The sequence below is a fragment of the Trichechus manatus genome, unplaced genomic scaffold (assembly GCF_000243295.1).
Source record: "Trichechus manatus latirostris isolate Lorelei unplaced genomic scaffold, TriManLat1.0 scaffold00153, whole genome shotgun sequence".
NCBI lineage: Eukaryota > Metazoa > Chordata > Mammalia > Sirenia > Trichechidae > Trichechus > Trichechus manatus.
In genome coordinates, this window is record NW_004444089.1 from 3,319,175 (window position 1) to 3,340,777 (window position 21,603).

The 21,603-nt window shown below is 43.9% G+C and overlaps 1 protein-coding gene across 1 annotated transcript in view; it reads left to right on the top strand.

Annotated features, from left to right (window-relative positions):
- FRY (FRY microtubule binding protein) overlaps positions 1-21,603 on the top strand; it is a 314,552-nt gene that overhangs the window by 149,352 nt on the left and 143,597 nt on the right. Inside the window, exons 15-21 of the mRNA XM_023740362.1 lie at positions 4,706-4,964; positions 6,903-7,085; positions 9,500-9,586; positions 14,446-14,705; positions 15,224-15,416; positions 16,042-16,166; positions 20,042-20,099. Coding sequence (XP_023596130.1) covers positions 4,706-4,964; positions 6,903-7,085; positions 9,500-9,586; positions 14,446-14,705; positions 15,224-15,416; positions 16,042-16,166; positions 20,042-20,099 — 1,165 coding nt within the window. The remainder of the gene's footprint in view (positions 1-4,705; positions 4,965-6,902; positions 7,086-9,499; positions 9,587-14,445; positions 14,706-15,223; positions 15,417-16,041; positions 16,167-20,041; positions 20,100-21,603) is intronic.

Sequence of the window (21,603 nt, forward strand, 5' to 3'; positions counted from 1 at the left end):
AAAAAAAAAAGAATTATCTATACGAGATCAAACTGACAACAGCAACCCAGAAAGTTTGATGGGAAGCCTAGGGGCCAGTGAGTTGAAGATAACGGTGATGGAATAATTTGGAAAAGGATAGTGAGAACAGCAGCACAACTGGAAGAATGTAATCAATGTCACTGAATTGTACATATAGAAATTTCTGAAATGGTGTATCTTTGGCTGTGTATATTTTCACCAAAAAAAAAAAAATGTCCTCCAAGGTCGAGAAGGGAGAGTATTGACATGTCGTGGGGTTGTTAACCAATGTCATAAAACAATATGTGCATTGACTGTTTAATGAAGAACTGTTTGTTCTGTAAACCTTCACCTAAAGTAGCATTAAAAAATTTTTTTTTAAAAAACCACAACCAAATCCATTGCCATCAAGTCGATACTGACTCATAGCGACCCTATAGGACAGAGCAGAACTGCCCCATAGGATTTCCTAGGTTGTAATCTTTACAAAAACAGACTGAGACATCTTTCTCCCATGGAGCAGCTGGTAGATTCAAACCTCCAATGTTTTGGTTAACAGCCAAGCACTTAACCACTGTGCCATCAGGGCTCCATCTTCAAGACCATAGATAAGTATAAATGTAACAAATAGAAACAATAAACTTAAGATGGGAAATAACTTCAAGGGCTTTTCATAAACTAGTGTTTTCAAACACTGGACTGTAAAGATAACTTAGGGCTGCTAGTGGAGTGAAGGGGTATTTTCTGCCCTAGTGGGTGGGCTTCAAGCCCATTACCCCAGCTTTTACCAGAATATCTCAGATTTTGTATAATATATACTGGAGTTCTACATATAATTTTGTTGAAAGAAAAAAAAAGGTCCTACTGCTGATCAAAGTATAAAGAAAATTTGAAAACCTCTGCCTTAGATCATCTTTAATTGGAAGTCCAGGTTAAAGGCCTCTAAGTTTTCTTTCAGTGTCTATGATCTGTTTGAGAATTGTAGACTTAATGAAGGAGCCCTGGTGAAGCAGTGGTTAAGAGCTACAGCAAGCACAGCTGCTAACGAAAAGGATGGCAGTTCGATTCCACCAACCTCTCCTTGGAAATCCTATGGGGCGGTTGTCTACCCTGTCCTTACAGGGTCGCTGAGTCGGAATCAACTCGACGGCAATGGGTTTGGTTTGGCTTGGGTTTGGTGGCGCAGCAGTTAAGTGCTCTGCTGCTAACCAAAAGGTCTTCAGTTCAAACCCATCAGCCAGTCTGCAGGAGAAAGACCTGGCAATCTGCTTCTGTAAAGATTACAACCTTGGAAGCACTATGGGACAGTTCTACTCTGTCCTATAGAGTCACTATGAATCAGAATTGATTTGATGGCAATGGGCTTGGTTTTGGGTTTTAGACTTAACTGAGTTAACTCCTCTCTAAAGAGTTAGCTCAGATCTTCTTTCTCAGCATCTTGTAGAACTTCAGTTCCTTTTGAGACGGGAAATATATCTTCCCTGGCTTGCTGTAAATCTGCTCATTAAAGAGCTTTTGCCTGGTTCTGACTGTCAAGTTTGGGCAATTAATGTATCTTACGCCTTCGAGAATTTGCTTGTGGAGTTTGCTTGTCAAGCTTTTGAAATACTCTCTACTCAATAAGAGATAACTGGGGCAGCTTGTACCAGACTTCTTTGACGGAGAAACTTTGGGTTAAGGATTAGAAGCCCCGGGCTGAGATACTGGCTCCTCTCACTGTTAACCCTGTGGCTTTGGGCAAGTCCCTAATCACTCTGGGCTACAATTTCTTCTTGGATTTGTGGGAATAATGCCTTCCCTGCTTGTTTTCTAGAGTGAAGGGGCTCCCGTTGACCAGTCTCTTGCGTCTTCGACCCCAAGCACCTCCAGGTTACTGAGCCCCGGCAGTTCTGTCTTCGAAATGTCTTCCACTTCCGTCTCTTCTTACCTGCTCTCTGCCCTAGAGCAGGCCCTCCCAACTTGTCACCTAACTTGTTGCCATGACCTCCTGGTTCATCTCTGCCTTCAATCCTGTTGCTTCTCCAAGTCATTGTCCATACTCCTGCCTGCTGCTTTTCAAACTGTGAATCAGTAACCGTGTTTCTTCCCCAGAACTCTCAGGGGAAAGTTGATCTTTCTTCTCTTAATAATAGCTAACATTTACTGAGTGCTTACTGTGCACTCGGAGCAGCGTTAAACACTTTATGTGACTATTTCAGTGAACCTCACAACAGGTTTATGAGATGCAGTTACAGTTATTGTTGCGTGCTGTCGGGTCGATTCCAGCTCATGGTGACCCCATGTGACAGAGTAGAACTGCCGCACAGGGTTTCCTAGGCTGTCATCTTTATGGAAGCAGATCACCTGGTCTTTCTCCCGCAGAGCCGCTGGATGGGTTTGAACCACCAACATTTTTGTTAGCAGCCAAGTGCTTAACTATTGTGCCACCAGGGCCCCTATCAGTTTCATCTACTTGACTCTTTTGTTGACAGTCAAGCCTGCTTGCCTTCATCAGTCCAAAGAGACAGGGGTATTGCTAGTCACACTTCCTTGCTCCCTGTGGACAGTGTCTGTAAGGCAACGTCACTGGTCTCTGAGATATAAATACTCCCAGTATGGCCCCAGTAATGCTGAAAACCAAACCCACACCAAACCCATTGCTGTCAAGTCAATTCCAACTGATAGCCATCCCATGTGTTACAGAGTAGAATTGCCCCATAGGGTTTCCTAGGCTGTAATCTATACGGGAGCAGATCGCCAGGTCTTTTCTCTCGCAGAGCCGCTGGGTGGTTTCGAACTGCCAACCTTTTGATTAGCAGCCGAGTGCTTAACTGTTGCACCACCAGGGCTCCTTGCGGTTACAGTTATTATCCCCATTTTACCAATGAGGGATCTGAGGCTCAACATCACATAGCTGATACATAGCAGAGCAAAGCAGTGACGCCAGCATTCTGATCCCAGAGTGCATACTCCTGACCATTTCCATGCTGTGGTGCCTCCCTGGGTGGTTTCCAGGCCCTTCAGTGAGCTGCCCCTGCGTCCTCCCCTGCTCCATGTCACACCCGGCTCCTGCAGGCACCCTAGCCAATAGACACACGCAGAGCGCTGAGGGTACAGTGCCAAATCCTAGCCCAGGAGGATCTCACAGAATATTTGCTTATCAGGTAAACAAATTAAAGGACCTAGACAAAAGCACCCTGCTAACTGTAATGTTCCACACCAATGTTTAGATTTAATATTATGATGATGTTCTGGGTTCAACCTCAAATACACTGAAATTGTTTGTCTAACTCAGGGTTTCTCGACCTTGGCACTTTTGACATTTTGGGGTGGCAAACTCTTTATTGTGGGGGCTGCCCCATGCCTTGTAGGATGTTTAGCTACATCCCTGGCCTCTACCCACGAGAGGCCAGTAGCACACTCCAGGTTACGACAACCATAAATGTCTCCAGATGTTGCCAAATATCCCCAGGGGTGTAAAACCAAGGAAGGACACTGGCTTCACTCCAATTTCTCATTTTTACTCAACTTCTGGGTGAGTCCCTTAGCTTCTCCAGTACTTGGGTATCTCATTCTTGAACATGGTACTAATTTAGACTGCAGCGAATAATGTATTAAAAAGTATTCCAGAGGGATACTCTTTAAACCTTGAAACAAAACTAGCCCCTGGAGTCATCTTTAAACAGCAATGACAACAAAAAACCATTTAGCTCAAAGAATGTCATCCTCAAATATTGCAATTTTTAAAAAAATTATCTATAAGGTTGTTATGAGTCAGAATCAACTTGATGGCAGTGGGTTTGTTTTTGTTTTTTTCTTTTTTTTTTGTTTATATGAGACCAAACGGACAACAGTAACTCTAAAGACTTGATGAGAAATTTAGGACACGGTGAGTCTAAATTAATGGGGGCGAAACAGCTAGAGCAGAAATAATGGGAATATTAACACACTGTGAAAGATGTAACCAATGTCACTGAACAATAGATGTAGAAATTGTTGAATGGAAGAATGTTTTGATATGTATGTTTTTACCAAAAATAAAATAAAAATTTTTAGAAAGTATTCACATATAGCTAAATGCAATGTGGTATCCTGGATTGCTTTCTGAAACAGAAAAAGGACATTGTGGAAAACTGGTGAAATCCGAACAAAACTGGTGAAATCCGAACAAAGTTGAGTCGATAGCGTTAAGGCAGTGTTAATTTCTTAGCTTTGATAAGTGGTCATAGTTATATAGGATGTTAGCATTGGGGGAGGCTGGGTGAAGGCTATAGAGGAACTCTGTATAATCTTTGCAACTTTTCAGTAAATCTAAAATTAAAAGTTTTTATTTTACATTTTTCATATAAGTCATTTACTAAGCGGAAAATAAGGGGGCCCCATGTTTCAGACAGGAGCCCTGGTGGTGCAATTCTTAAGTGCTCTACTGCTAACCCAAAGGTTGACGGTTCAAACCCACCAGCAGCTCTGCAGGAGAAAAGACCTGCTGATCTGCTCCCATAAAGATCATAGCCTCGGAAACCCTATGGGGCAGTCCTATGCTGTCACATGGAGTTGCTATGAGTCGGAATTGACTTAAAGGAACCTAACAACAACAACGTGTTTCAGGCACAAGTAGAAACAGAGATCTGTGTTTCTTCATGCATCCCATGTGAGTTAAAGAAAGGTGGGCTAGAAGAAGAGCTCGTCAGATAAATGATTTGATTGTCTTGTGTGCATTTCACAGGCTCTCGATCCACATGGACGACGAACTGCGACATATTGCACAAAACTCTCTGCAGGGTTTACTGGTTGACTTCTCAGACTGGAGAGAAGATGTTCTGTTTGGCTTTACCAACTTCCTGCTGCGTGAAGTCAATGACATGCATCACACACTCCTTGATTCATCCCTGAAGCTTCTGCTCCAGCTGCTCACCCAGTGGAAACTGGTCATCCAAACTCAGGGAAAAGTCTACGAGCAAGCCAACAAAATTAGGAGCTCAGAGGTGGTTGTCTTAATCTCCTTGTGCTGCTGTCACACGAACACCACAAGGGGGTGGCTTTAAAGCACAGAAAGATATTTTCTCACAATTCTGCAGGCTGAAAGTCCAAATCAGGCCTTGGCCCAGTCAATTCCTTCCTTGTTGGTAGCCCTGGGCATGTCTTGGTTCTTTGGCTTATAGGCAATTGTCACGTGGCATCTGTCTTTCCCCCATTTTTGTGTGTGTGTCTCTGTGCCTATTCTGCTCTTTTTTTAACTCAGATGTGATTAGGTTTAGGATCCACCCTACACTGGTATGACCTCAACTAATTAATTGATTAATTGCATTACATTAGATTGCATTATGGAAAGTGATTACATTATGTTACATTACATCCACAGGTATATTGGTTGGGATTCCAGCACTCATTTTGGGAGACACAATTAACTCATAACAGTGGTTTTGACACTTTCCCCCACTAATTTGTATTCGTTTATATAGTGCATATGTAAATGAGTTGCAGCCTAGAGAATTTTTGGGCTTCTTATGTACAGCCATCGAGGAACTTTCTCCTTGGTGGTGGTCCTAGTTCTTCCACGTGCGTGAATTGTAACCAAGAAACTCAGGACATGGTTTACCACATCACCTCAGATCTGTCAACATGAACAGTGTCATTTAGGGAGTAGAGCTTTCCTCCAGAGAATTATGATTATAAATCTTTTCATAAGAGCAAATCACTACAGAAATAGATAGGGAGATGGATGTATAAAAGTTAGCTGTCCACCAGTTTTTTCCTAGGCAGTGGTGTCAGATATCACAGAGAGGAAAATGTGATTTTGTGGTCACTTTGTTCTTTGATGCCTCCGTCCTGAAGGGTAGAAAATTACTGATGCTCCCGGTGAGCATTTTGGAGAGCAGGGTGGGCAAGGAGTGTTGTCCGAGGAACAGGGCAGTGACCACAAGGCACTGGTGACGAGCAGATAGAGAAAGGCTCTGGCTGGACGAGAGCGGAACTAAGGGTCCGAGGTTGCTGGGGTTTGGGCGGCCTCCCAGTGTTTAGGAAACAACTGGAGTCCCGGACGGGTTACCCGCAGAGATGGCGTTCAGATCCCCCCTCCTCTGTGCTCTACACATGCCAAGAGATGAGAGGTCAGAAAACAGGGCTTCAGGCTGCTTGTAAAAGGAAAACAGAAATTAAGGTGGAATCTACCTCATTGCCTGGCTTGTTTGGAGAGTTCCAGAACCCATCTCATAAATGTTCTAAACCTAGACTAGACTCTGACACACAGACAGTCACACAAATCTGAATGGAAAATGTTTGCAAATTCAAGGAGCCCTGCTGGCACAAACGGTAAAGCAATGGGCTGCTAACTGGAAGGTCAGCGGTTCAAACCCAGCCAGCAGCTCCACGGGAGAAAGACCTGGCTATCTGCTCCTGTAAAGATTACAGCCTAGGAAACCCTATGGGGCAGTTCTACTCTGTCACATGGGGTCGCTATGAGTCGGAATTCACTCAACAGCACCCAACAACACCAACAAAATTCAATTTAATAGTATCCAAAAGCCTTTAGATAATTTAAGTCAACACAGATCAGGCCCCTTTGTACATACAGTATCATCTCGAATGGTATGAGAGAGAAGCAGTCTCATTTTTATTAAAATTAACATGAATAGCCTTTGAAAAGTTATTCTTTATCAGAGGTAACAGATGGTGGATGGTATTCCAAAGCAACGATTGATCTGAAAAAAAAAAAAATGAAAAGGATCTATGATAGTTCATGTGTAACAATGAATTCACAGACACATCTAATTCTAAGCCAGTGTGATTCGTTTTAATATGACACGGTCAAATTCTGTCAGATACGTTGCAAGATGTACGCAGAAGAGGGTTTTCTTCTTCTTCTTCTTCTTCTCCCCTTGTGGTTTTTCTAAATATAGACTATCATTCTTATTCCACGACAGCTCATTCCCAACGGATCCAGCCACAGAACGCAGTCAGAGCGTGGCCCCCACTGCAGCGTCCTCCACGCCGTCGAAGGGTTTGCCCTGGTTTTGCTCTGCAGTTTCCAGGTCGCCACACGCAAGCTGTCCGTTTTAATCCTCAAGGAAATCCGAGCCTTATTTATCGCCCTGGGTCAGCCTGAGGTATGAGTTACCCCTCTGAATTTTCTGATACCTTTCTTTTAACAGTTTTGAAGTTAGATGAACATTAGCAATAGGTAGTGCAACGGTTCAGCCCTCAGCTGCTAACCGAAAGGTCAGCGGTTCAAACCCACCAGTGGCTCCATGGGAGAAAGACCTGGTGATCTGCTTCCGTAAAGATGACAGCCTAGAAAACCCTATGAGACAGTTCTGCTCTGTCGCATGGGGTCGCTGTGAGTCAGAATCGACTCCACAGCCCCTAACAACAACACATTGCTATTTTATGTCACACATGGTATCAGCAAATATTTTTTGATACATTGTTGGGTTTTTAATTATGTAATATGACTCAGTGTGCTTGAGGTAAGTCATATATTCTGAGAGGGGTAGAAAAAGATAACTTGGTTCTCTGGAAGATGGCACTTCGCTCAAGAAATGAAGAATTTTAAGATTCATTTTGGTTATGGGTGATTTTTCTTCACAGTGTTCTTCATACGTGTAATGAAGAAGATATTATTAATTTGTACTAGAGAATAAACTTGAAAAGATGATGTATATTCCACTGAAGATGGTCAAGGTCCCCAGCATTCTGACCAAGGGAAAGTTGTTTAATTTCAACGATGGGAGACAATGGCACCACATAGAAACCGTCCCCTTAAGTTGGGGGAAGCGCGTCCGTTAGGAAGCATGGTCGGCTCCAGCTCCCTCACGCACCTGGTCAGGTGTTACAGCTCAGTAACCGCAGACACAGGTGGCCAAGTCCTAGGCATGAGTTGATAAAAGAAGGACCAGCCCTTTATGTCACATATTCCTTTAGGAAAATGCCATTTTCCATTTTTCTCAAGGGAGTGAAGTGGTCTTGGTTTTATGAGATCCCCAATCCCATCATGGACCAAGCTCACAACAGTTCAGGCCATGTCTTTGCCTAGCTTTCTGGTATACCTCAGGACCACATCTCTGGCATCTGATAAATGGATCTGTAAGACAGGCCCTATTTTCGTAAACCTCCCTTCAGTCTCTAACTATGACAACAGCGACAATAATAACAGTAATTACTGCGTATGCGCCCCGTACTCTGCTGAGCCCTTTTCACGTTATCTCCTTTAGTCTTCACAATAACTTAGGAATTGTTGTTGGGTGGTGTCGAGTCGATTCCGACTCATAGTGACCCCATGTAAGACAGTGGAAATTCCCCATAGGGTTTCCTAGGCTGTAACTTTTACAGAAGGAAGTCGCCAGGCCTTTTTTCCAGCAGAGTAGCTGGATAGGTTCAAACCTCCAACCTTTTGGTTAGCAGGCAAGCACTTAACTGTCGTGCCACCGGCTCTCCTTTTTACTTAAGAATTAGTACTGTTTTTATCCCGATTGTACAGATAATGAGACTGAGGTTTAGAGAGGTTAAATGGCTTGCCCCAAATCAACAGCTAGCATGTGACAGAGCCAGAATTCAAACCCAGCTCTACAAGTAAACATCCCCCTAACCACCCGTAACCAGACCGGGTCGAGGATGTTTCTGGTAGGTTGCCTTCTTTGACCAGCCATAACCTTCTTGAAATCTTGACACCTTCTCACTTATGCATGAATATGTACATTCCTCAAGTGCAGCCACACCTGTCTGTCAGTGAGGTTTGCATACTGCTACGATGCAGAGCTGATTTCAGCGGAGCTTCCAGACTAAGATGGACTAGGAAGAAAGGCCAGTCAGCCAGTGAAAATCCTGTGGTCACAGCGGTCCAGTCCCATTGTGCATGGGGTCACCACGAGTCAGTGGCCCACTGGAAGGCAGCTAACAGCAACGTACACATCCCGAGAGCCTCTGCTCTCCTAAGGCTTCTAAGTAAATAATTTTGTATCTCCTAGCTTCTCTTTGATAAAGAATGACAAGCGTATACAACTTCACATACATAGATACTGCCCATGCAGAAGAATTTCCTATAAGATGCTCTCTCGTGCCTTTTCCAATGTGCTTCTTTTATCAAACCGATGTCACAGCAGAGATAACACCATCCCCAGTATAGTTTTATTTGGAACGGAAATTCACTGATAGAACGACGACGTTATCTGTTATTTTAGCAGACCAGTGATTAAAATAAATAGCAATTTAATGGCCTGACAAAGCTATATCATGCTGGTATTTAGATTCTTTTGCACATGGGTGAGTCTTTGAAACTCAGGTGCGTATCTTTCAAAACGATGTGAAATTGGAGCTGTAATTATCTTCCGCGAAACTTGAAAGAATCGGCCCAGAATGGCAGGGGGTTTTCTCTGCTGCCTTTGAGCCGTCTCGGCACTGACTTTCCTGTGAGAAAAACCTTATCACTGTCTCGCAAGCCTCTGCTTCATGTTAGACAAGGGGTGGGGGTGGGGGCGATGGATCCATTTTTCCCGTGGAGGGTAATTGCCTGTCCTTTGCCCAGGATGACGACAGGCCTATGATTGATGTGATGGATCAGCTGAGTTCCTCCATCCTTGAAAGTTTTATTCACGTGGCCGTTTCGGATTCAGTAAGTACATATTTGATCCTAGTCACTAGTAATCCTTACGTATAAGCTCGGGACCGATCTGAAAAAGAGAGACATAGGAATTTAATGTGGAAGAACTCTCGGGTTTGATGTCAGATTGATAAACCGACACAAAGGTATTTATGAAAACGAAGTGAGCTTTTCAAATGCTGGCTTAGGGAACACTCAGATCAATTGCCAACAACACTTGAGCCTTAGGATTAGAGATAGTATTTTTAAATTGCCGTTTCAAAAAGAATGGCTCAGGATTCTTCAATAAAACTAACACGTCCCATTCAATGACCTTCACGATGTAACCCATTTAGTGGTGCTGTGCTGCTTACACAGTACTTTCACGTTTATTACTTACTTCTTTGACCCTCACAGTTATTACACTCGGAAACACTCAGTGGTAAACCAAAGCCGTCCCCTGAAGTCTACTTATCTTAATAGCTTATCTTAATTAGCGAAGTATGTCTGCTTTGAGCATTGTGCTCTTTCAAAGAACTATCTAAAAAACCAAAACCCGTTGCCACTGAGTCGATTCCAAGTCATAGCGATCCTATAGGACAGAGTAGAGCTGCCCCATAGAGTTTCTAAGGAGCAGCTGGTGGATTCGAACTGCCAACCTTTTGGTGAGCAGCCAAGCAAAAGGTTGGATGGGAAGCTTAGGGGGCAGTGAGTTTAAGGTAATCGTGGTGGAAGAAAGTGGAAAAGGACAGAGAGAATGGTAGCACCACTTCAAAAATGTAACCAATGTCACTGAATTGGCCATGTGGAAATTGCTGAAATGGTGGGTCTTTGGCTGTGTAGACTTTCACCAAAATAAAAAACCCTTAAGTGGCAGGACCACAGTCACACAGAAAGGAGTTGAAGCCAGGATTGTACTTGTTTGCACTCGGAACCTGGGAGACCGTTATCTGCTACACAAATATATTCTTCCCTGTAAAAAGCATATTGGCAGCTTTCAATTTCCTGAACAGTCAAAGGGGAATTGAAACTGACTTTAATTATCTGATTTTCTAAAAATATAAAAGTGCAGCCATGGCCCGTGGATTCATTTCAGCTAAATAGCTGAAGAGAAAATAAAACCATTGCTGCTGAGTCGATTCCAGCTCATAGCAACCCTATAGGACAGAGTAGAACTGCCCCATAGCGTTACCAAGGAGCAGCTAGTGGATTCGAACTGCCCGCCTTTTGATTAGCAGCCGTAGCTCCTGACCACCATGCCACGAGGGCTCCTTAGGCAGGGCATATCTGGGACGGCTTGCCGAGTCCACACTGCCGATGCCCCACGCAGAAACTTGTCATATACGTGAAAACGAAACCTTAAGATGCTTGGAAGCTTTTCATGGCCTTTTCTAACTGAGACGGAACACAGGTCTCCCTTTTTAGGAACTCTGCTCTTGCTTCTGAGAACAATAACAGGAATAATTGCCAAGCCCTGCAGCCCTTAACAGTGATATGAAAGTAATCCCACCTCTTTTAGAAATTTAAATTGTGCTAACATGGAATGGTCCACTTTGGTTGTTTTAAATGCATATTTTATATGCCTACAGATAATAAAATTACATTGTGTTCACGCGATTTTGTTCTGTGTTTATCAGAATTGAAATATTGAGCCGGGGTAACTAAGAGGGAATACTGCCCTTGGGAAGATACACACACAGAAAGGGGAGATGAGGGATGAAGAAAGGAACTTACCCATTAGGGGGCCTGCATTTTTTCTTTTAATTTTAATTGTGGTAAATACATATGTAACAAAACATCCACCATTTCAACATTTTTTACATGTACAATTCAGTGACATTAATTACATTCAACATCTTGTTCAACCATCACACTATCCATTTCCAAATTTCCCCATCACCCTTAGTGGGAGCTCAGTGCCCCCTAAGCAATGACTCCTCCTTTCTCCCAGCCACCCCCCACCCCTGGTAATCACGAACGGTGTTCTCTATGTTGTTGTTGGGTGCCGTCGAGCCGATTCTGACTCATGGTGACCCCATGTGACAGAGTAGAGCTGACCCATAGGGTTTCCTAGGCTGTAATCTTTACGGGAGCAGATTGCCAGGTCTTTTTTCCCCGTGAAGCAGCTGGTGGGTTCGAACTCACCTTTGGGTTAGCAGTCAAGGGCTTAACCATTAGCGTCACCAGGGCTCCTTCTTGATCCCATACACTTGCCTATTCTAGATGTTTCATATGATTGGGATCAGACTGCTTTTGGCCCATTTTCTCACCGGCAGAGCCCTGGTGGCCCAGTGGTTAAGAGCTGCAGCTGCTAACCAAAAGGTTGGCAGTTTGAATCCACCAGCCGCTCCCTGCAAACCATATAGGACAGTTCTACTCTGTCCTATAGGGTTGCTATGAGTTGGAATCAACTTGGTGGCAATGGGTTTGGTTTGGTTTGGTTTGGTTGTATCTCACCGCCATTGTAACCTCTATGCCATAAATTAAGGAGACAGAGACTCCGGGCTGTTCAGTAATTTTCCCAAGTCACGCAGCTTTGGGCAGAGCCAGCTCTGGAATCTAACCTCTGGCTCTGAAGCTCAAGCCCTGCACATTGCACCCCATTAGCCACTGAGGTCACTACTGCAGCGCTCGTATCCAGGGGAGCTCGGAGCCCTAGCAGACAACAGGGTCACTTGAAACGCCTGGCAAACATGGAGGCATTCTCCTCTCCTGGCCCAACAGCTCGATTATTTGAAAACTGCTCTCCACTAAGCTTTGATATTGTGACTCAAGAGATCATGAAATATAAGAACTTGATATCTATCTATTTCTGTGTGTGTGTATATAATAAATATATATCCCATTGCCGTCGAGTCTATTCTGACTCATAGCGACCCTGTAGGACGGAGCAGAACTGCCCCATAGGGTTTCCAAGGCTGTAGTCTTTATGGAAGCAGACTGTCACATCTGTCTCCTGTGGAGCAGCTGATGGCTCCATATATATATGTAATATACATATGTATATATGTATGTATATATATTTTTAAGGAGCCCTGGTGGTGCAGTGGTTAAGTTCTCGGGCTAACCGAAAGGTCGGTAGTTTCAAACCCACCCAGCAACTCCACCCTTCTCCGTGGGAGAAAGACCTGGCGATCTGCTCCCGTAAAGATTACAGCCTAGGAAACCCTGTGGGGCAGCTCTACTCCGTCATGTGGGGTCATTATGAGTCAGAATCAACTTGATGGCACACAGCAACGACAACTATATGTATATTTTACCTTTCTAGGGGTTCTGGAATGTGTTATTTTAGCTTGGAATCGTAGAACAAGAATAAGTAGGTGTCTTACCTCAAAATCATGAGTTGCATGCCCTTCACAGGAGGGGTTACCCTGAGCCCTCTCTAAGTCAAAGGAAGGCATTTCTGTCTAAGTGAAGATAAAAAGAATCATGGCTAAGTAATACTAACTAAAAACAAAAAAAAACCAAACCCACTGCTGTCGAGTCAAACTTGACTCATAGCAACCCTATCAGACAGAGTAGAACTGCCCCATAGGGTTTCCAAGGCTGTCATCTTTACGGGGAGCCCTAGTGGTGCAGTGGTTAAGAACTCAGCTGCTACCCAAAAGGCCGGCAGTTGGAATCCACGAGCAGCTCCTTGGAAGCTCTATGGGGCGGTTCTACTCTGTCCAAGAGGCTCACTATGAGTCGGAATAGACTCGACGGCAACAGTTTAATCTTTACGGGAGCAGACTGCCACATCTTTCTCCCGTGGAGCGCCTAGTGGGTTCGAACCGCTGACCTTTTGTTTAGCAGCAAAGCACTTAACCACTGCACCAGCTGGGCTCCTGTGAAATCATCTGTCATTGTGGTCTGTCAAGTCAATTCCAGCTCATAGTGATCCAGTAGGACAGCGTAGAACTGCCCCATGAAATGATCTATGATCTAGTTGGTTCTAAATCCTATAAAATGCTGAAACTATTCAGGACAAGTGTGCTTCAGAAGCCACGCTAGTTTTTCCTCAGCTATTTTTACCCTATTGAGGATTCATGAGGAGTTTCGGAAATTTTTCTGTATACTTGTGACATTTTAAAATAGTCTGATTTCCATCCCTGTACTATAGGGTCGCTATGAGTTGGAATTGACTCGACGACAGTGGTTAAACTGGGTTTAGTTCTAAATATATGCAATACAGGGATTTAAAAAAAACACAGTTACGAATCACATAGATCAATAACTTTTCATCATTGTAAAATGGTAGACTTATGATCAAGTTTAAATTAACTTACATTATATAAGGAGTCCTGGTAGCTCAGCGGTTAAAGCGCTTGGCGGCGAACCGAAAGTCAGCAGTTTGAACCCACCAGCTGCTCTGCGGGAGAACGATGTGGCAGTCTGCTCCCGTAAAAATTACAGCCTTGGAAACCCTATGGGGCAGTTCTACTCTGTCCTACAGGGTTGCTATGAGTCAGAATCAACTCAACTGAATGGCAATGGTTATGGGTTTAATGTTTTATATTTGTTCAACAAGTATTTGGTGACTGTCTTCTTGTATCAGTGAACAGTGCTATGTGACGTACAAAAATGACAATATCTGACCCCCGTTTTGAGCTTTTCACTCACGCTGCTTACCGTCTGTCATAGGGAACACTAATGAATACAAAGCAATCCCCATACAGTAAGTACAGGACCAGCAGCTCCAATTCAAAGCTGTCCCAGTGTCCAGGCGGTCGGCCGTCCAGGCGTCCAGGCAGTCGGCCATCCCGGCGTCCAGGCGTCTAGGCGGTCAGCCGTCCAGGCGTCCAGGTGTCTAGGCAGTCGGCGTGTGGAGGGAGGAGCATGGAGAACGAGCTGTGACGAGGCCGTATGATGTGCAGGTGGGCTTGGACTCACTGCCCGTTTCTCACCTGCAGGCCACCTTACCGCTGACCCATAGTGTGGATCTGCAGTGGCTGGTCGAGTGGAACGCAGTCCTGGTCAACAGCCATTACGATGTAAAAAGCCCTTCCCACGTCTGGATCTTCGCCCAGTCTGTCAAAGACCCCTGGGTGCTCTGCCTCTTCAGCTTCCTTCGGCAGGAAAACTTGCCCAAGCACTGCCCCACGGCCCTCAGCTACGCCTGGCCCTATGCTTTCACTCGGCTCCAGTCCGTCATGCCTCTGGTGGACCCAAAGTAAGGGATCCGAGTTTTCCCCTCCATTCTGCTTGTTCTACCATTTCCCTTCCTAAATTTTCATTTTGTATATGAGAGTTTGGGATATTATAATCCTCCCTAGTTTCCACCCAGAGGCACATCGGAAGAAAGGCCTGGTGATCTACCTCCAAATAATCAGCCATTGAGAACCCTATGGAGCACAGTTCTACTCTGACAGACATGGGGGCACGTGAGTCAGAGTCGACACCAGCAGCTGGTACTGGTATTTTCTGAACTTCTCATTCAGAATTCCCAACGTTGAGAGAAAACTGATCAAAAGTTCTTGTCTAGAGCTAATTATCTGTTTCCTTAATAATCAATATGATTGTCTGACTATACAATCTCAGACCCTTAATGGCGTGCTTAAATTGCCTGTTCAATAACCTTGACAGAAAGTTCTTCAACTCTGTTTGCCCATTCTGATGATCTTTATTTAATAACTGATAGTTAAAATCAGGAACTTAGTTTCTGTCTTATTTTCAACTCCGTATTTCTAGCAGCCCGATCAACGCCAAGAAAACCAGCAGTGCCGCCAGCAGCGCAGACAGCTATGTTACCTTGTGGAGGAACTACCTTATTCTTGGCTTTGGAGTCGCCAAGCCCAGCGTCATGAGCCCCGGCCACTTACGAGCTTCCACTCCAGAAATCATGGCGACCACGCCCGACGGTACAGTGAGCTACGATAACAAGGTGACGGGCCATGCCTCAGAAGAATTACTCTGTAAGGTTTTTTTAGCTTGTTTGTCTGGAGCCCGCAGTGGACACGGCACTGTGCCTGCCATCCTGACTCTATGGGGTCCGGTGTTCACCCTACACATTTCTAAATCCCCTTGAGCAATGGTGTGAATAATTTATCCTTCCTCCCTGGCAAGTGGGAAGCAGAAGATAACCAGAAGTTATGAAACTTGCTTCAGACCTTAGAGTGACCTGTATGTATTTATTAAAATTCCTTGAGGCTTGATCTGGGTCCTGCAAACCACATCTCTCTCACTCCTCACTAAGTATTAGGTTATTTGAAAGTTAAAGATAGTTTTGTAGGCTTAAGTCGTTCATATAAAGAAGGCTGTTGGAATAAAAAATATTGTTTAGAATTTGTGTCCCAGTAAGACATGTGTTCATTGTGCGGTATTAAATTCATGGGTTTTTGTTGTTGTTGTTGGTTGGTTGGTTGGTTGGTTTTCTTTTTCCTGAAATGTTGGCGGTGCTTTGGGGTGTGATCCAGTGCTTTGAAACTGTGATAATGGAATCCTCATTTGGTTTCAGGAACCTCGGTTACCGCCTTGCCCCCTTTTCACTTTTCATCAACTCGTTTCAGGCCATAGGCACCCCGTCGGTGGGCGTTCTGTTAAAGCAGTTGGTACCTTTGATGAGACTAGAGAGCATTGAGATCACGGAATCACTGGTCTTGGGATTTGGAAGGACGAATTCCCTTGTTTTCAGGTACAGTGGCCTGAATGAGTTGTTCTAGATGCGTGCATGCCGCTGTGATGGTGTTCCTTGTTTTCCCTCAGGTTTGAGTTGGCCTGTCGGTGGCTGCCTAGGGGTGTCTGGGCTGTGCGGTTCCCTTTACGTGTTTGTCTTATTGTAGATTCCCTGGTGGATGGGCGTGTACCATCGTTCCTTGCAACTGCCTTGCCTTTAACTTTTAGTCACTGCAGCTTTGATGGTACCACTCAGATTTTATCCTACTTGCAAGCTTTGTTTTAGATAAATGAAATAGGAGCCCTGGGGGTGCAAAGGTTAAGAGTTCTGCTGCTAACTGAAAGGTCGGCAGTTGGAAACCACCAGCTGCTCCTCAGGAGAAAGACCTGGTGGTCTGCTCCCGTAAAGATTACAGCCTAAGAGACCCTGTGGGGCAGTTCTACTCTGTCACATGGGGTCACTATGAGTCGGAATTGACTCCAGGGCACACAACAGCATAAATGATATACAGTGAAATAATGCAGTCTTGAGTCCCAGTTGGCTAGGCTGTTCAGAGCCTGTAACAATCAAAATAATAGTTTCTGCTGAGTAACCATTTACAGCAGTATTCTCTTTCAGCTGTGTTCCCTTATGTTAGTAAAGATAAAACCAGCACATCTGGCCGTCTCTATTCCTTATTTATTTCAAATTTTTTATCAAATAACATTCCATCTGAGGCAGTGTCAAAGCTTTTCGAAAGAGATCTCGTGAAGTGTTAGTTCACACTGCCTCTAATGATGTTAGCTAAGCAAAGAAAGCCTAGAAGGACAAATCTTAAAAATCTCTCATGTAGAAAAGGGAAATCTCCAGGCAGGCCTCTGTGAGAAGCATTATCCCATTGCCACCCTACTGATTGCCATCAAGTCAATTCCGACTCACAGCAGCCCTATAGGACAGAGCAGAACTGCCCCTTCCAGTTCCCAAGGCTGTAAATCTTTACAGAAGCAGGTTGGCGCATCTTGGTCCCGCGGAGCCGCTGGTAGATTCAAACAGCCAACTTTTCGGTTTAGCAGCCAAGCGCTTAACCACTGCACCATCAGGGCTCTAAATATTTGAAAAGTAAAGGAGCCCTGGTGGCTCAATGACAAAGCACTCAGCATTCACTGAAAACTTGGCAGCTGGAACCTACTCACTCAGCGTTTCCGTGGGAGAAAGACCTGGTGATCTGTTCCTGTAAAGATTACAGCCTAGAAAACCCTATGGGGCAGCTCTATTCTGTCGCATGGGGTCACTATGAATCAGAAATAACGCAGCGACACCCAAAAGCAACAACAATAAAGATTTATAGATGTTTTAAAACAATTTTAGAAGATCTGTTAAGTTATTCACATGTAGTCAGGTTTTATCCTTGAAAAAGATAATTGTAGGTTCTGTCTCCTTGAGCACCAATTAGACAGTGTTTAACTGGTTAAAAGTGAATTAGTTACAGCAAAGAATCATACATAAATACTACAGGAAGATGACAATAACAATTCCATAGAATAACAGCATGCTTTCCCAAAGAACCCGAGGCTTTTGTGTATTTCTTAGCCTCTTAATATTCCTGTAAGTAGGTAAGATTATCCAGCTGACTAGCCGTGTGCATGTGGGAGACTTAATTTCTCTGGGCCCCAGTTTTCTCACACATAAAATTGATGTAATAAAGAAAACAAAATAATGTTTATCTCTCTAATAAAAAAAAATAGTATAATTAAAAAAAAAAAACATAGACCAAGCATAGAAGCTTCATAGACACATCCAAACCCCCTGAGTGACCAAATTACTGGGCTGAGGGCTGTGGGGGCCACAGTCTCGGGGGACATCTAGCTCACTGGCATAGCATAGTTTATAAAGAAAATGTTCTACATCCTACTGTGGTGAGTAGCATCTGGGGTCTTAAAAGCTTGTGAGCGGCCATCTAAGATACTCCACTGGTCTCACCCCATCTGGAGCAAGGGAGAATGAAGAAAACCAAAGACACAAGGGAAAGATTAGTCCAAAGGACTAATGGACCACAGCTACCACGGCCTCCACCAGACTAATTCCAGTACAACTAGATGGTGCTTGGCTACCACCACCGACTGCTCTGACAGGGATCATAATAGAGGGTCCTAGACGGAGCTGGAAAAAAATGTAGAACAAAATTCTAACACACACACACAAAAAAAGACCAGACTTGCTGGTCTGACAGAGACTGGAGAAACCCCAAGAATATGGCCCCCAGACACCCTTTTAACTCAGTACTGAAGTCACTCGTGAGGTTCACCCTTCAGCCAAGATTAGACAGGTCTGTTGGGCAAACAGTAGCACATGTGAGGGACATGCTTCGTAGTTCAGTCATGTATACGAGACTAACGGGCGCACCAGCCCAAAAGCAAAGACGAGAGGGCAGGAAGGGACAGGAAGACTGGACGAATGGAAACAGGGAACCCGGGCTGGAGAAGGGGAGAGTGTTAACACATTGCAGGGTTGGCAACCAACGTCACAAAATAATTTGTGTTAATTGTTTAATGAGAAACTAATTTGTTTTGTAAACTTTCACCTAAGACACGATAATTTAAAAAAAAACTCAAGTTTGTCGTGCAGATTAAATGTGAAACTGCACGTAGTAAATATCTGGCCAAAGGTAGCTGTTAGGCAGAGGAGACCATTAGTATTATCACCACTTCATTGATGAAGAAATTCTAGCATCTGAGAACCCGTTACACTGGAGAAATTGGGGGGTAGAACCCAGGCTTTCTGTCTCTCTGTGCAGAGTGCCATAGAGCTTACCTTCTGTCCTTGGATTTTTCTGGAGGGTGATATCTACTAGCACAAAATACCCTATCAGAAAGTAAAAGGTTTTCAAACCTGGCACATACTATAGACAAAATACCAATATACTAGTGCGGTTACAGGCAAGAGCTTATCATTTTGTCTGCTTTGACTTAGCAGTTCAGAAATTATCTCCTAAAGAAGACAGTCAATTAGATTAAAAACAAAAACAAAAAACCCGTTGCCGTCGAGTCAATCCTGACTCATAGCAACCCTATACGACAGAGTAGAACTGCTCCATAGGGTTTCCAAGAAGTGGCTGGTGGATTTGAACTGCCGACCTTTTGGTTAGCAGCTGAGCTCATAACCACTGAGCCACCAGGGCTCCATCAATTAGATTAGCAGGTATAAAACAGAGAATTTGAAACAGTGAGGACAGGGGAAGTGTGTATATGTAATAGAAGATACACATAAATGTGATTGATACTTTTATTTTTATTACACGAGAGAGAAGGTCTCAATGGGAACCTCACTACTATAGTACTCGCCATAATTTATATTTATCTTGTAGCTCAAATAAGGGAATTTAGCTCTGAAATTGCAAAAAAAAAAAAAGAGTTCATTTTAAAATAAACTACAAGGCAGTCCCCTGAGCACAGGTCCCAAAGGCACTGTCATAGTAATTGCACCTGCCTCTTTCCCTGTAGCTGGACTGAAAATTTCTTGTCTGCAGGGATTCTGTTCTACTGATCTTCAGTCTCACAGTGTGTAATAGAGTGCTTTGATGTTATTAAGTGCCTGGTAAATACTGTTCATTTAATTGTTCAGATAGAGTTTTCTGCCCTGAAGGTCTTCAGAACTTTAAATCAAAATCAAATCAACAAATATTGTTTGAACTTAAGTTATATGCAGAGCACTGGGATTACGACCAGTAATACAAAGATTAGACCAGTATCTATCATATGCTTCACCAAGAGACTGGGAACTAGAGAAGCTGGGGGAAATTTTGATGTCAGAAGCAAAGTGTAAAGGCAGATGATCTGGGAGTGAGTGAATATGTTTGGTGAGAAGTTTGGTGTCACTAAAAATGAACTTCAAATGCTAACCTTTTTCTTCCATAGAGAATTGGTAGAAGAGCTTCATCCATTGATGAAAGAGGCTCTAGAACGAAGACCAGAGGTAAGATTTTCTTTTTTTAATTTAAGTAGTTAACACCTTGGTGTATTTGGACAAGGAGTGCCTGGGTAGTACAGACAGTTAACGCGAACAGAAAGGTTGGAGGTTGGAGTCCACCCAGAGACACCTCACAAGAAAGGCCTGGTGATCTACTTCCAAAAAATCAGTGATTGGAAGTCCTGTGGCGCACAGAGCGCCTCTGATACACACGGGGTTGCCATGAGTCAAGCTTGCATCTACAGCAACTGGTTTGGTTTTCGGTTTTATTGGATAATGGTTTCCCCTAAGGAATACAAACACCTCAACATGCTTTTAACAATGAGTCTTAATTTTTTTTAACTTCCGTGATCTTCATTATTTTCCAGTACTTATTGAGTACTTAGTATAATATGGTTCCTATTTCATGTCCTGAGGAGCCCTGGTGGCACAGTGGTTAAGCACTCAGCTGCTAAACAAAAGGTCGGTGGTTTGAACCCACCAGCTGCTCTGCAGGAGAAAGAAGTGGCAGTCTGCGTCTGTAAAGATTACAGCCTTGGGAACCCTATGGGGCCGTTCTACTCTATCCTCTAGGGTCGCTAAGAGTTGGAATCGACTCAACAGCAGTGGTGTTTTTTTTCATGTCCTAACATTCTAAGAGCAAAATGATTTAGTCATATATGTGATGTTATGGCGCTCCTTGTTAGGGCGCTCCTTGTTACGGTGCTCCTTTCTGGGAGGCTTAAGAGTTGAGATTGACTTTTGGGTTTTAGTTTATTTGCCTGTTTTGTTCTGGTTTGTTTGGGGGGAGGCTCTAACCAGGAATTCGGTGGGAAAGAATATTGTTTGTGTCATTGTGGATATGAAGCCTTTCTCTCAACAATAACTTCTCTGAAGTGAATTCTGAAAAGGATAAAGTTATAATGTACCGTGATAAACAAAAATAAGAGTGAAAAGGAAGCCTCCCGTGTAGTCAGTATGAACAAGAAATCGCAGAAATTTGTTATTGTTGTTGTTAGGTGCTGTCGAGTTGATTCAGACTCATAGCGACCCCATGTGACAGACTAGAACTGTCCCACAAGGTTTTCTAGGCCACTAGGGCTCCTCACTATTTATTATAAGAACATGTTTATGCATAATTGGTGGCAAAATGGTTAAACACTCAGCTGCTAACTGAAAGGTCAGCAGTTCAAACTACCAGTGGCTCCACGGGAGAAAGACCTGGCGATCTGCTCCGGTAAAGATTACAGCCTAGGAAACAGCCTAGGAAACCCTGTGGGGCAGCTCTACTGTGTCACATGGGGCCCCTACGAGTCAGAATCAACTCAACAGCCCATTGACTGTGGGTTTTGATACCATCAGCAATGAAGTTTTATAATACACATGTCTGGCCTGAGTGGTTCACAAAGAATTTAGCAGTCTGAATAAGAGCAAACGGTGTTACCTCCGAGACCAGAGCTGATGGGATTCTTACCGTCCCACATTCCTTTGGCTCAGTGGTTAAGCGTTTGGCTGCTAATGGAAGGGTCGG